The sequence below is a fragment of the Rhincodon typus genome, chromosome 15, assembly GCF_021869965.1.
Source record: "Rhincodon typus isolate 14 chromosome 15, sRhiTyp1.1, whole genome shotgun sequence".
NCBI classification, from domain to species: domain Eukaryota; kingdom Metazoa; phylum Chordata; class Chondrichthyes; order Orectolobiformes; family Rhincodontidae; genus Rhincodon; species Rhincodon typus.
Genome location: NC_063346.1, coordinates 23,690,514 through 23,705,888, shown reverse-complemented (window position 1 = coordinate 23,705,888; position 15,375 = coordinate 23,690,514). Strand labels below are relative to the sequence as shown.

General features: G+C 37.8%; 1 protein-coding gene across 1 annotated transcript; it reads right to left on the bottom strand.

Annotated features, from left to right (window-relative positions):
- Positions 1-3,513: 3,513 nt before the first annotated feature.
- LOC125484975 (telomeric repeat-binding factor 2-like) lies at positions 3,514-14,924 on the bottom strand. The gene is made up of 4 exons (XM_048605722.1): positions 14,069-14,924; positions 11,229-11,323; positions 9,043-9,098; positions 3,514-5,384 (listed from the first exon to the last, which is right to left on the bottom strand). Exons 1-4 carry the CDS (start codon positions 14,356-14,358, stop codon positions 5,226-5,228), a joined length of 600 nt encoding a protein of 199 aa, XP_048461679.1. The 5' UTR covers positions 14,359-14,924; the 3' UTR covers positions 3,514-5,225.
- Positions 14,925-15,375: the final 451 nt, after the last annotated feature.

Genomic DNA, 15,375 nt, shown 5'->3' with positions numbered 1-15,375 from the left:
ATCTTATAACTGCTGAAGAATTTAAATGTAATTAATTAAATAATCAAATCTAAAAGTTATATTTTATTGTTGTAATTGGAACCATAAAACTCATCAAGCTCACCTTTTTGGGCAGTGTTCACAATTGGGCCTACAGAGCCTTTGGGTACATTGTGAAAAGTATCAGTTTGTACTTTCAAAAAAAAGCGTTCATGGGATGTAGGCTTCGCTGACTGGGCTAGCATTTATTGCCCTTGAGGAGGTGATAGTGAGCTGCCTTCTTGAACTGCTGCAATCCATTTAGTAACATGGGAACAAGAACAGACCATTCAGATCAAGCTTGTTCCATCAGTGAGATCATGGCTAAGCTGTGGCCCAACTCCATAAACCTGCCTTTCGCTCATATCTCTAATATTTTGCTGGACAAAAATCTCAGATTTTAAATCTAACACCTCATCCAGACTCCAGTGCCAGTGGTTGAAGAGAATTCAAAACATCTACTACCCTTTGTAGATGTGCTTCCTAACATCTCTCCTGAATAATTCTGACCCTAATTAACAGACTGTGCCCCTTAGTTCTAGGGACCCTGACCAGTGGAAGTAGTTTCTCTTACCCTGTCTTGTTAATATCTTGGAGATTGATCAGATCATCCCTTAACCTTCTAAATCCTGGAGAAAACAGACCTAATTTGCATAACCACTTCTCATAACTTAACACCTGAAGTCCAGGTATCATTCTTGTAAACTGTGTTGTACTCCCTCCTAGGCCAATAAATCCTTTTAAGGTGCATGTTCCCAGCACTCCAAATGGGGTCCCAATCAGGGTTTTGTATAACTACAGTATTACATCTGCATTTTGTACTCCAGTCCTCTAGATGTAAAGGCCTGCATTGCTGAGCTTTCTTTCTCAATTATTTTCTTGCTGTAGGCAGACCCACATTGACATTAGGAAGGGAGTTTGAGCCAGCCACACTGAAGGAATGGCTATATATTTCTAAGTCAGGCTGGTATGCAGCTTAAACAGAAACTTACAGGTGGTGGTGTTCCCATGTATCTGCTAGTCTTGTCCTTCTAGGTGGTAACATTCATGGTCTTGGAAGATGCTGTCTAAGAAGCCTTGGAGAATTTGTGCAGGGAAGCTTGTAGACTGTACAGCTGATACTGACAGTCAATGGTGAAGGGAGTGTACATTTATGGATGTGGTGCCAATCAAGCTGGTGATTTTACGCTGGATGGTGTCAGGCCTGATGATTGTTGGAGCTGCACTCATCAAGTCAAGTGGGGAGTAGTTCAACACACTCCTGACTTGCGCCTTAGAGATATTGGACAGTCTTTAGGGAATCAGGAGGTGGAGTTACTCACTGCAAGATTCCTAGCCTCTGATCTGCTGTTGTAGACACAGTACTTACATGGCTATTCCAGTTCAGCTTCTGGTCAATGTCAATCCCTAGGATGTCGATATTGGGAGATTCATTGATGGAAATACCATTGAATGTCAAGGGACAATGCATAGTCTACTTGCCTAAAGCTAGCCTTGAGATTTAGTGAATAAATTGAACGTAGAGCTAAAGGAGGTTCTCATAAGGATGATATGCTTAAAGTGATACCCCATCATAAAGAATTAGAAAGTAAGGAAACCCTAAATTGATAAGTCACCATTAGAACTAGGTAAGATGTCAAGTTTTTTCAGATTTTCTACGTGCGCTGTACAATGTAAACACTTGAACCTATAGTTGATACATGTCCAAGAACAAACTCCAGGAAGCAATGACTTGACAATTCTCACTGGAGATTGGTGCTTTGCAAAACTATATGAGGGGATAGAAGAATGCTACATCTCATTCAAATATTAATACTTATACCAAATCTAAGCTGTATGTGGTCACTAAAATAATCTAATAGAAGTTTTTGAGTGTGTAAAGGGCAGACAGGTGTCACAGTATTTGAAATATTTGACTTTAAGAAACATGAAAAAATTTAATCAAAATAAGTTGCTTTTAAATTTAAAACCCATGTCATAAAGGCTAAGAATAGCAGTATAGCCTTGTTCCAAACATGGACAAGAGAGCTGAATTGCAGACAGTGACTGCCCTTGATGTCAAGGCATCAATTTAATCACCTCCAACAGAAGAGATCCAAATTGTGCTTCCCCTAACATTCAACAGCATTACCATTGGCTAAACCCCTACGATCAGCATCTGAGTTAGCACTGATCAGAAATTGAACTGGACATGCTATATAATTACAGTGGCTGTTAAGAATAAGTCTAACGTTGGGAATTCCATACTCAACATTTTATTATCCAAAGACTATCATGCGTAAAACAGCATACTTGCCATTTACTTAGATGACAGCAGTTACAACAATGCTCAAGCAGCTTTATACCATTCAAAATAAAGCAACCCACTTGATTGGCAACTTGTCCACAATTATTAACATTAATACTCTCCACCCCCAGAGCACAGCAACAGATCTGCAAGATGCAATGTGGCAATTTGCCAAAGCTTCCTGCAGTATCTGCTAAACTCGTAACTTGGAAGGACAAAGGCAGACATTTTATTCCAAAAGGTGAGGTGGTAGTGCAGTGGTAATGTCACCGGATCAGTAATCCAGAGACCTATGCTCTGAAGACATGGGCTCAAATCCCAACATAGCAGCAGGTGGAATTTAAATTAGATTAAAAAATAACAAATCTAGAATATAAAGCTAGTCTCAACAATGGTGCCATGAAACTAAACAAATGTAAAAAATACATCTGATTCTCTAATGTTCTTCAGGGAAAGAAATCTGCCACTCTTGGCTACTGACATACATCCAAACACGCAGGTAATATTGTTGATCTGAAACAAATGGCTGACGTTGTCAGTGAAACACATCCTATGAAGGAAAAAAGGGAAAAATAGATTCAGAGGTGACCTGAAAAGTCCACTCCACATTATTCATCAGCCTGATTTGGAGCTATATTTTTGTTTCTTCACCACAGAACACCTCCTCCACTGCCCCAACAGCAATTCCACTTAGACTATAGTGATTCAAAAAGGAAGCTTGCCACCAGATCAAGGACAATTAGGGATGAGCATTTAAATGTTGGCCTTACCCGTAATACTCTCATCCACAGAATAATTGATACAAAGTGTGGAAAGTGAAATTACTTATAAGCAGGCAGGAAAGTACAGCAGCATATAGATGTACCTTAGGCTGGTGGAATGATCCAGCTGCGATTGTATTTACAAAAGAGGTCAAGGCACTCATTCAATGAATATAAATAAGTTAAGCTATTCGTTCCTTATTTGACATGAATTACTTCTGTGCCCAAACAAGAACTGCATTTGCTTCAATATGTAATTCTAAAACTTTGAAGTGCTTTGGGGTGTTCTGATGAGATAATAAAGCACCATGTAAAAACAATCTTACTTCACCTTCCTTTTATCATTTTGAACATCAAAATCAAATTCCCACCAATACAACAAATACAGATTTTACTGCTCTCATTGTAACTTGAGCTAAGACAAAATAAATAGAGGCACACATCAGCAATGTGAAAATATATAATTTATTTTCAATGTGTTTCCAAGCATGTGAATAGCAAAAAATATTGAAAAGGTAGTTTAATAATTGGAAACAAAGTTATCTGTAACAGATTATGGGGTGGAAACATGGAGTGCCTAAATCCTTTCATTGGATTAAAAAAACATGGTGAAAATGGTGTATCTTGGATCAGTTGAGCAATTATTTAATGTGAAGTGACCGGCAATGCATTTTTAAAAAAATTCTAATTGTGAAATTTCAATGAAAAATCAAATTAAGATTTCCACATTTCCACTACAAAGCCACAAAGATCAGAAACAATCTTTCAGGCAGATATAGATACCGTACAAGCGGCCGATACATGTTTTAGTTAAAAATCACAAAAACTTTTTTGTTAAATAAGCAATGCTAAATTATAGCAATTTAGAAGTATTCTTATCTGCATTGCCATAATTGTGCAAAAGATAACTTTATTAGTTTCATAAATTGGAAGCTAAAAAAAAGTAAGGCAGCTAACTGCTGTTTGTACATTTTTGTAATTACTGGTAGCAATTCCTGCAGAGTACTGGCATGATTAAAACTATCTGCAATCCACGCAAAAAAGTGAGACATACAGTACTCTCTATACCACAACTATTTAAAAAAAGTGGAATTTAAAAGTTGTTGCTACTTTACTGTCCTTAATGAGATCATGAACAAGGTCACTGATTTATGATTTTTATGGAAAGATGGACAGAATGCCATAATATGGCCTTGAAAACACTGATAAAAATGCTGGCAAACTCCAGAACATGCAATAAAATTATGAATTTGACTTAATTATCCAGTTTTTCCCAGCACCGCCATAGTATTTTGTGGGTTTCCTGGTAGCAGGTGATGAAATTTTAATCACTTGATGTCTCCCAATCAAGTACCTCATGGAACATTTTCTGAGTCTAATACTAATAATGGAAATGTGTTACCTAATGCATCTGCCATTGTTGGGTTATGTTGTAAGACAGAGCTGCACAAATGCTACAATAAGTCATTGCAAAGTGGATATGGTTAATAAAAATTAAATTTCTTCACCAGCAGTGCCAACCATTATGATTTGGCAAACCCTTCACTCCACAACTAATAACAGGACTGCTTCCAGATCAAACAATTCAAGCCAACCATCATAAAACTTCCAATGTTCCAAGTCAGAATGAATTTGTTAATAAAATCAAATTTATATAAATCTGGGCCTGAGGTTGCACTGCTGGGTTTTTACTTATGCTGGAGATCATGTTGTTGATATTTATCTATAGAAGATGACTAGTGTCCAAAGATTACAGGGAGGTTAGTGGGGAATTTTGCACTTTTTATTGTCTTACAATTATTCTTTAATGTCAGACTATTGTGTACAATTGCATTTGAAGTATTACTAGCCAAATACAATTGACAATATTAAAGCAAACATAAAGAACATCGACTAAATATTTCACTGGAAAGAATAAAAACTGGCTTAATTCTTCAAATCACTTACTAAACACAAAGGTAAAAATTTCCACAAAACCATACTTCTTGAATGCAAGGAAAGGTATGTGAGGGCACCAATTCCAACAGAAAAAGGCCTGGCTTTCATTGCAATCTAATTTTAAGTAGACAGTCAGTATTCTTGTACAGTACAAAACCAATAGGTTTTGCATATCACATAATGCAACTAGGGCAAATGTTTAAGAAGTTCAATATTGTCTTTTAAGTCATTCCAAGCTTTTGCATTGTTCGCCATCGATCTTTAATCATGACACCCGTGCGATCACAAAATGGGTAATGTTTTAGGATCTTCTGCCAATTTCCTAATCCAAACTTTTTTACACCCAATTTAATCCATTCACTTTCTTCAACCGTCCATTTCTAAAACATGAATTTAAAATAGTGCAAATTAGAAAGATTCTCATGACTGGATACAACATAACATAATAAGTACTGTATTTAAAGGCTTGGACTAGCTAGGCCAGAAGGTTAGTTTCTCATTCACCAATTGCACCATAGAACAGGTAAATCAAGACTTAAATGGAAAATATTCATGATTACAGGTTATTTCAAAGATGATGTCAAAACAGCTGAGCATTAGTGATCCTTAGTGACTTTCATCAGCGTAGCAATTCAATCTAATATTTATAAAAATGATACATTTTATCAAAATAAAGCAAACCTTGTTGAAGTGGCCATTCTTTACAGCTAAGTCTAGACACAGTAAATTGGTAGATGAATTGATTTTTTTTGGGGTGGAAAGGAGAGAGCGAGCGAGCGAGAATGTAATATATCGCACCAGATATCCACAAGTGCACCCTCCTTGAGGCATGGGATGTAATAGTTGTGGCATATTTCTGGATCAATTAATTCAGCAAAGACAAATCACACCCAAGGACTTCTGATCCATAATGTACATCTACATCGTCTATATCAACATCAAGGGAGTAAAACATTTGCTTTAAATCTATATTTTACCCCTTTTTATCTAGGTTCAAAGAATTACAATTTTCAATTCTGGAATTGACTGACACCCGCATGCTGAAAAGCAGGCACAGACAGAGATGACTAAGAGAATATGAGCTGATGAAATTTGATCAGAAGAAACTGGGTCCAGTGCTGGAAAAGATTCAATAAACTTACTCTTCTGGCAAGGTGAGCATAATACCAGGTCCTCATGACAGGCAACTCATTCAAGGGCCCATAATGCCTAAGAAAAGGCACTAACTGGAAGAAAATTGCCTAACCTACACAATGCAACTGGCATGGAGGGGTAGGAATGGAGATTGTCCAGATGTCTGGAAAGAAAATGAGATGGGCACCCTTATTAGTTTTGAGGAAGGGTCACTCGACCTCAAACGTTAACTCTGATTTCTCTCCACAGATGCTACCAGACCTGCTGAGCTTTTCCAGAAATTTCTATTTTTGTTTCTGATTTACAGCATCTACAGTTCTTTCGGGTTTGATCCTTATTAGAGGGGGGAAATTGATAGTACAATGTGTAGGCAATGAGACTGCAACGCATACTGCCAAAGACCCAGCACAATCAGCACAGTGGAAGCTTCTCATCTTAAAAGCTGGTTCTCCGATCCCCTCATTTATTCCATGGTTTGAAATTTTGAGGGGGAAGGACAGATTCCTGTGACTCCACAAGAACAAGTGCTAACTGTCAAATCAAGTACTGTCAAATCTTACATGCATGCACTCAACCAGTGGAGATACCATTACTTGCACGGGTCTTGGCATGTGGCAGGATAGGGTGGTACTGGATGATGAATACCTGAGTGAGCAGGTGAAAAAGACAGACAGCTGAAGGCAGACCCCTCAGACAATGGAAGACATACAGTTCCACTCAACTGGTGAAGATGCAAGGAATTACATTTAAAATAAAGAAGTGTTATTTCTGATTTACAAAATCCTCACATCCAGGGCTCTGTCCTTTCCATGGCATAGGCTGCTCTTCATTGCCATCGTAGTGAAATCTAAGAGTAAGGCTCCCATTGCCATTTTGCTGCTGTGAGTTCAAGTAAACTCCCAATTGTGTCAGAAAGCCTTACCCGCATGCCCGCGCCCCCCCATCTCTTATGGCCATGCAGTGCCTTGAGAACAATGCCCCCATTGAGCTAGTTAACTCCTGCCTCATAACCTGTGTACATTCAATGACATCTGCATGCCATTGGCTTGATGCTCCTCTATGAGGATGATTTTGTTGTGCTATTGTGCACCTGACATTTAAAAAAAAACAGGGGAAACTACTCTTCAGATAGGAGTGTCTAAGTCTAACTGTTGACTGGAACAACACACAAGTTCAGGCTGACAAGTGGCAAGTAATTTCAACAAGAGATAATTAAACTGGGGAGGGGGAGTTACTGTCTTGACGAGAAGTTATTACCCATCTAAAACTGCCTTGAGAATGTGGTGATAAATTGTTTTCTTAAACCAAGGCAGTCCATGGAGTATAGGTACTCCAGCAGTGCCCTAAGGGAGGGATGATGTGGATTTTAACCTGGTGAGTGAATGAATGGTGTCATATCTCCAAGTCAGGATGGTGTATGGCTTGAAAGTGGTGGTTTTCTTATGATCTGCTGTCCTTGTCCTTCAAGGTGGCAGGAATGTCTTTAGAAATAATACTTTCAAACTATATTTGCAGTCATTTGGACAGATGTGGATTAATTAAAGAAAGCTAAGATGAATTTCTTCAGAGTAGTACTGTTTAATTAAGATTACATTTTTCAAACGAAGTAACAAAAGGTGCTAAGAGTAATGACGTGATGATGATGCATGTGGACTCCCAAAGATGTTTGAAGAAGTGCCACCTATTAGGCTCAAAGTTGAAACTAGTAGAACTGAATCGATAGTGGCTGTATATGTACAAGTTTGCCCAAGTGACAAAGTAGTGGCAAAGGATTGGTTTTTAGACTGGAGGAAAGTATAAGGGGTTTCCCAGGATTGGTATTACAGCTACAGCTTTAGTTGATGATATTAATGACCTCGATTCAAGTGTGCAGGGTACAATTTCAAAATCTGCAGTTGTCACAAAATTTCAAAGTATTGAGAGTGGTGAGGAGGATAGTGAAAGGCTGAAAAGAATATACACAGACTGGTGAAATGGGTGAACACTTCATGAGAAAATTAATGCAGTGAAGTACGAAGGGATATAATTTGGGAGGAAGAACAAGGAAAGGCAAAATGCAATTCCAAAGGGGATGCTGTGCAGAGAAATGAGAAGTATATGTGCACCAGTCACTGAAGTTAGCTGGACAGGTTGAGAATGTGATTCATAAAATATACAAGATTCAGGGCTTCATAAGTTGAGGTTCACTGTTCAGAAACAAGGAGGTAATAATGAAACTCCATAAAACACTTGTTTGGCCTCTCAACTAGACAGTTATGTCTAATTCTGGGCACCACATTTTGGGTAGATCATGAAGGCATTGGTGAGCTCACAGAAACAAGTTATGAGAATGATTCTGGGGATGACTGCCTTCAGTAATAAGGATAAACTGGTGAAGCTGGAATTCTCTTTGAAGACAAAGTCGAGTGGAGATTTGAAAGAAGCAGTCAAATCATGAGGTATTTAGCCAGGGTAGACAGAAAATGGACCAAGACCTAAAAGATACAGATCCAAACATCTAGTAAACAAATCAGAGACATGAAGGAAAAACAATCATCCAGCAAGTGATTGAGTTCTGGGACTCACTGGCTGGAGAAAAAAGTTCCAAGGCTAAGTGAAGAAGGCAGGGCTTGGAACTAGCCAAGAAGCTCTTAGAGACCCACCATGGACACAAAGGGCCAATGGCTGTAACCAGTCTGAAACTAAATATTTTCTTGGCTGAATCATAAATCAAATAACCCACTACAATGCAGTTTTATTTACTAGTCTAAATATTACTTCCTATTCCATCTTCAAAAGAATTAAAAGAATACCTCAATTTTTTAAAAATCAAATTAGGCACACGGGTAAAATGTCTACAAGCTAACATCAATTTACAGATATTATCATGTCAAACTATTCAAGTATCAAGATTAAGGAAGTTACCTGCTTTTTAGATGAACATGAAAAATTACTCTCTGTTGGTGAAGTTCTTCCATTTCCTGGATAAGAAATAACCAGTAACTAATATTTAAAAATCAGATCAATAAAACATGACCATAACAAGTCTTGCAATAAATAAACTGGACTGCAATTTGTTTTAAGAGTGAATCTAATAATGTTTGCTGTTACTTGTTTGCACTTTCTTCCCATTATAAATTCCTGTCACAGTATTAATAATGGAAGCTTCCAATTTTCATTTGACATCCTATAATATTCTCTTGCCAATGGTGCAGTGCGATGACTCAGTTTTTCAACAGCTCAGCCCATCCTGCATGAAAACTCCTATGGTCCAGACAATTACATAGGACATAGAACAGTATAGCACAGGAACAGCCCCTTTGGCCCACAATGTTGTGCTGAACATGATGCCGAATTAAACTAAATCCCTTCTGCCTGCACTTGGTCCATATCCCTCCATTCCTTGTATATTCATGCGCTTATCTAAAAGTCCTGTAAAACACCCCTACTGTATCTGCCTCTACCAGCACGTTCCACACTCCTAACACGTTGTTAAAAAGAAGTGCCCCTTATATCTCCTTTGAACTTTCCCCCTCTCACCTTGAAGGCATGCCCCCTAGTATTAGAGATTTCAACTTGGGGAAAAGATTCTGTCCATCAATGTCTATGCATCTCAATTTTATAAACTTGAGAGAAAACAACCCGAGTTTTTCTAGCCTCTACTGAAAGCTCATATCCTCTAATCCAGGCACCCTCTCCAAAGCCTCTACATCCTTCCTGTAATGTGGTGACCAGAACTGAATGCAATACTTGGGCTAACCAACTCTTATAAAGCTGCAACATGACATCCCGACTCTCATATTCAATTCCCTGACCAATAAGATAAGCGTGTCATATTCCTTCTTTACCACCCTATCTACTTGCATGGCCACTTTCAGGGAGCTATGGACTTAAACCCCAAGATCCCTCTGTATATCAATGCTGTTCAGGGTCCTGTCATCAACTGTATACCTGTCCTTTGACTCAGGTCAATATTTTTCAGTGCAGCACACTAGCAAATGTTAAGGCCAATACAAAGCAACATAATTGGTTTTAAAGATTGTGCTAGCATTGACTTGTTACATTAACAAACCCCTGCTTTCCAGAAAACCGGCCAACAATGGAACTCAAAATTGGAAGAACAATCTGTTCGTTTCTAATTTAAATCGATCCAATACTAAATCATTGAAAATAGATTCCTTTTCTTATTCCACCATCCCCCACCAGATTTTTTTTTATCAGCTCTAATCACCTATGCTTAATTGATCTGTTCTTTTACAACTCATGGTTGTAAAATTCATTCTTTCCTGTTATGCCACTTTCTATACATTTTTCATACTCTCACTAGCCAGCTTTAAAATGTTTTAGCTTCCCTTCTTTATTTTCCGTAATCCCTCAAATGAGTTTGATATTATTAGCTCTAGATAAGCTAGTTTCAATTTCAGCTGCTTTGGCAAAGACGATCCTTTTCTTAAGGTCAGATATGAGCCTGTTCATAATGGGTTCTACAACATGCAATAGTATAGTTCCTACATTAACAAAACTATCCCAACTCAGCAATCAGGAGGACACAATCAAAGTCTAGGCTTGAGATGACAAACGGGAGGCAACATTCAGACTGTAAAATCACCTAGAAGTCAAATAGAAAACTCTCTTCCATATCCTTTATCAGTACCACCATACTTCCAATTTCCAACTTCAACATCCAAGATTTTATCGTTAGCAGATATTAACTGGATCCGATATATCAACACAATATGTACAAAGGGAAAAAGCAGACTATTCTGAAACTAGTAGCTCACTTATTATACCCCCATCTTGCCCACAATAATGCCTTTCCATTTCCAACTGAACGCAGTGTCCAAATCTCACACCAAGTCTCTTGACATGAATGAATTTCATTATTGCAGGATCAGAATTCTAGAATTCCCAGTCTGACAAAAGCCTACCTACATGTTATATGGCTAACAATAAACAACAATAAACACAGCCCAGCAACATAGTTTTGTTCTCTGAATGTGGACAATTTGAAAAACACAGTGAAGTTAGTTATACAGTTGTCTGGCTAAAATAGTATGCTAATAGTGTGCAAGTCAACATTTATATTTTGAATGCAGTGCTATTTTACTCACGGATGGAAATTTTTTGAGGTACATCAAAAAGAAATTCTTCATCACTCCATTCTTCCTTGTCCTCAAATACTCCAGGATAATTCAAGCAGTTCCACCTATTGGCGATTTAAAATAATTAGACTTCAAATTGTACAAGTAATAGCACTGTTGTCTTTGAAAGAGAGACCTGGAAACTAGATCTTTCCACATGTAGCAAAAGTCAAAGACTATTTTAACCACTATTTCTCAGACTAAATAGTTATTTCTATCATATCCCAAAAGTGGAGTTATTTTACCAAAGTATAATGGTAATTCAATACATCTGGCCTATTATACATACCAATCAAATCGGTTTCAGTATACAAATCCACCAACCAGGTTTCTTTAATAAACAAGACTGTTGATTCAATATAAAACAAGACTTGTTCAAAAAAGATGCACAATATATTAATGCAGTTTGCAATGTGACAGAATATATATACATCCTTTTGAATAACCTAACATGCTCTCTCATACATTAAGGGGAAAAAGTACATTTTCTCTGCAGATATTGACTTTGATAAAAAAAAAAGCCAAACAATTGTTAGTTCTTGAAGAAAAAAGGATGAGATATGAAATGTTCTAGATGGCATTTTAATATGGACCTGGTACATGTATTGTGACAAACGCAATTTGTTTAGGAGATGTCAAGAGGAAGTCTTCTAGAAGCTTCTCAAGAGAAGATGACAATTGAGTTTTTCTAGCTCTTACAGTAGAGACTCAAAAAGGACCTTTTTTTCCAAAAAAAGGTGGGAGGAGGAGGATGATTTGGGTAGTTTCTGTCTTATTTGGCTAAAGCTCAATGGAACACCAAAACAATCTCAAATAGCCACAACTCCACACAGCCATAAACCTCAGATCTGTGACTTCTAATAAACTGGTCCACATGGTTGGGTGAACACATGTGACAATGAGAGTTCTGACTCATTATATTCCTGTTAGAGTGAAAGGTACAGCTGTTAGGGTTAAAGAACAACGGATGAATAAAGATAGAGGTTCTGGTCAAAAAATCTCTCATATTAGGTATGAACAACCAGGTTCAAATTAATCTCTTGAACATTTATAAAGACTGTAGGGGCATTCTTAAGAGGGAGATCAAAAAGGCAAAGAGGACATTACAAATAAATAAAAAACTTCAAGGTAATTAAGACAAGTTGAGTGAGTGAGCAAACACATGACAGATGCAGTACATGTTGGCTAAATACGAAGTTATACATTTTAGTGTGAAAAACAGAAGGGACCGAAATATTTAAAAAGGTAATAGATAATTTAAAAAGGTCACATATTCAGAAGTGTAATATATTCAGAACCCAAACTGATTTGGGTTTCCTTGAACATCAGTCAACGAAAGTAGATAGACAATGTGTAGCAAGCAATTAGAAAAGCAATTAGTCTTCATTGCAAGAGGATTTTATTTCACAAGTAGGGAGTTTTACTGAAGTTTTATAGGGCCTTGCTGAGATCACACCTGGATGTTGCATACAGTTTTGGTCTCCATACTTAAAAGGACGTACTTGCCATAGAAAGAGTGGAGAATCTCTAAGCTGATACTGAGAATGGCAAGTCTGTCCTATGAGGAGAGATTGGTTCAACTGGGCCTGTACTCACTAGAATACAGAAGGAATGACAGGGGTTTTGATTTAGAATTTGTGTTTCAGAGGGCAGGACAGACGAGATGGAGGATGAATATTTTACCTGGTTGATGAGTCTAGAACCAGGGAACAGTCTCAGGAAATGGAGTTGACCATTTAGGACTGAGGGGAGGAAAAATGTCAGTGAAAGGGGCACTCAAATTGTAGATTTCTCTATCCCAGAAGGCTACGGATGCCAAATCACTGAATATAATCAAGAAAGAAATTGATACATTTTTAGATATTAAAGGCATCAAGGGGTTATGAGGAGAAAACTAGAACATGGCATTGTGATAGAGGATCAGCCATGATCACATTTAGCTAGCTCAAAGAGTCAAATAGCTTACTCCTGTGCCTTGTTTCCATGGTTAGTCAACACGGTGGTGCAGTGGTTAGCACTGCTGCCTCACAACACCAGGAATATGGGTTTAATTCCAGCCTCAGGTGACCGTCTGTACGGAGTTTGCATATTCTCCCCATGTCTGCATGGGTTTCCTCAGGGTGCTCCAACAGTCCAAAGATGTGCGGGTTAGGTGGATTGGCCATGCTAAATTGCCCCTGGTATCTAGGGATGTGTAGGTTAAGTGGATTAGCCATGGGAAATACAGGGTTACAGGGATAGGTTAGGGGGATGAGTCTGGGTGGGATGCTCTGCAGAGGGTCGGTATGGATTTGTTGGGCCAAATGGCCTGTTCCTACACTGCAGGGATTGTATGTACGTATGTATGTTTCAATATTTGTACATCATAGAAAATTTGTGGGTTCCAAGGTAAAAGTATCATAACTAGCCAGAAGGAAATGAGAAACATAATTAGCTGGGCTCCCATTCCTGGGTATTATCTAGGGATGAAATGCACACATTTTTAAGGGATGGCAGGCATAAGAGAAAATAAATCCATGAGGCCAAGTTCAAATAACCTCGCAACACTTCCAATCCAGCTTCATTAATTAAAAAAACTCTTGAAACTAGGCAACAAATGGCTGCTGTTTCTCTGATGAAGTCCATTCCGCCAAAAGACAGTGCTTTGCAGCAAGGAAAAAGTGGATTTTTTTTTTTTTTTTTTAAAAAAAGTCCTAGAATTCAACATGTACACCAGTATTGTTTAACCTATAGTAGCTATTCTCTTAATTCTATACTTTCTTGGAAAACATACATGAATTTTACAGGTTATATAATTAGACAATGCTTACCGCTTGCCTTGTCGAAAGGTGGTTTCCTTATGTGAAATTTCTTTAAGAGGGCTGCCTCTCTTACGTGTCTGTATAGATTTCACATTATCTTGTTGAAATCCCAGTTCGTTTTTAGACTTGGTTACTGCATCAAGATATTCTACCTCATCCTGACTGTCTGGATCTATAATAAACCGAGAAACAGCCTGTATGCACTTTGCAGCTGGCTTGTCAGATTGTGGAGTAGCACTTTCCTCAACCACCTGCTTCTTGTATCTGGTCATATCTTGTAATTTGCTGTTTCTAACCATTTCAAAATCCAATTCATCTATTTCTTTAAAAGATGTCAATGGATCCACTTCTAATTTATGAAGGATGCAGAACGCCGTTTGTAGGGCTATAAAGCTGCTTGGACAGCCAGGCTGAACTTCCACTCTAAAAAGAATTTAAAAAAGGATTATTTGTAGTTTCAAAATAAACACTATACACTTCTCTTCCCCTCAAATATACGGAAGTGGGGGGCAGGGGGGTGGAAGGAATATATCAGCCGATATTTCAGCGCCTGAACCGTAACCAAGATGTTGATTGTATGACCTAACATATAAGCGCACCTCTCCAGTTAAAATTATTCATGAGCATTTACCATCTCTTCTCAGACACAAGGAACAAAATGCCACTGTGAAGTTGCAAGTTGGAAGTGAAAAAATCAAGTTTTGTTCTTAAAAGAATTGCCATAGCTACTTCAGCTGGCTAGGCTGTTTGAAGTTTTGCATTCCCCCTGCAAAATTTCCAAGCTTGAAGAATAGCAGTTTTGGGCAAAACATACTACTTTCCTTTCAAACTCTACATGGTAAAAACAAGAATGGAGAAACAGGCATTTTTTTTTTTTTTTTTTAAAAAAAGAGATAGCTTGAACAGAATGGGAGTTTTTGTCTGAAAACATTTAAGACTGTATATTTCTAATTCTGGAACCATTGATATGAATAAAATGTTGAACCAACTGGTTTTAGTTTGTAACATAGAAAGCATTAGGATTCTGTCTCATCCGAATTGCACCCTGACAAGCACTCTGCAATGAGCATGTCAAGGTGCAATCAGATTAATATGTGAATCCAATACTTCACAAGCTGCAAATTAAAACCGGCAGGTGCAACTTTTGGTCTATCCCTCATAATAAAATGGTTATCTATTTAGTAATTTTTAACCATTTACAGAAAAGTTAAAGTATCACAGTAGGTCAATAAAGAATCTGCAGCATGGGAAAGTCCAACATTTGTCTGTCCCTGAAATAACAACTCTCCCCAACAACATTCCATATTCTAATTTAA

What these genes read in the sequence shown, in the direction of transcription:
- LOC125484975 (XM_048605722.1), bottom strand. Translation starts at nt 14,358, where the DNA reads ATGGTTAGAAACAGCAAATTACAAGATATGACCAGATACAAGAAGCAG. An exon ending in ACCTTTCGACAAGGCAAGCG is followed by an intron (nt 11,324 to 14,068) that starts GTAAGCATTGTC and finishes AATCGCCAATAG; the next exon opens with GTGGAACTGCTTGAATTATC. An exon ending in ACCTCAAAAAATTTCCATCC is followed by an intron (nt 9,099 to 11,228) that starts GTGAGTAAAATA and finishes TTTCTTATCCAG; the next exon opens with GAAATGGAAGAACTTCACCA.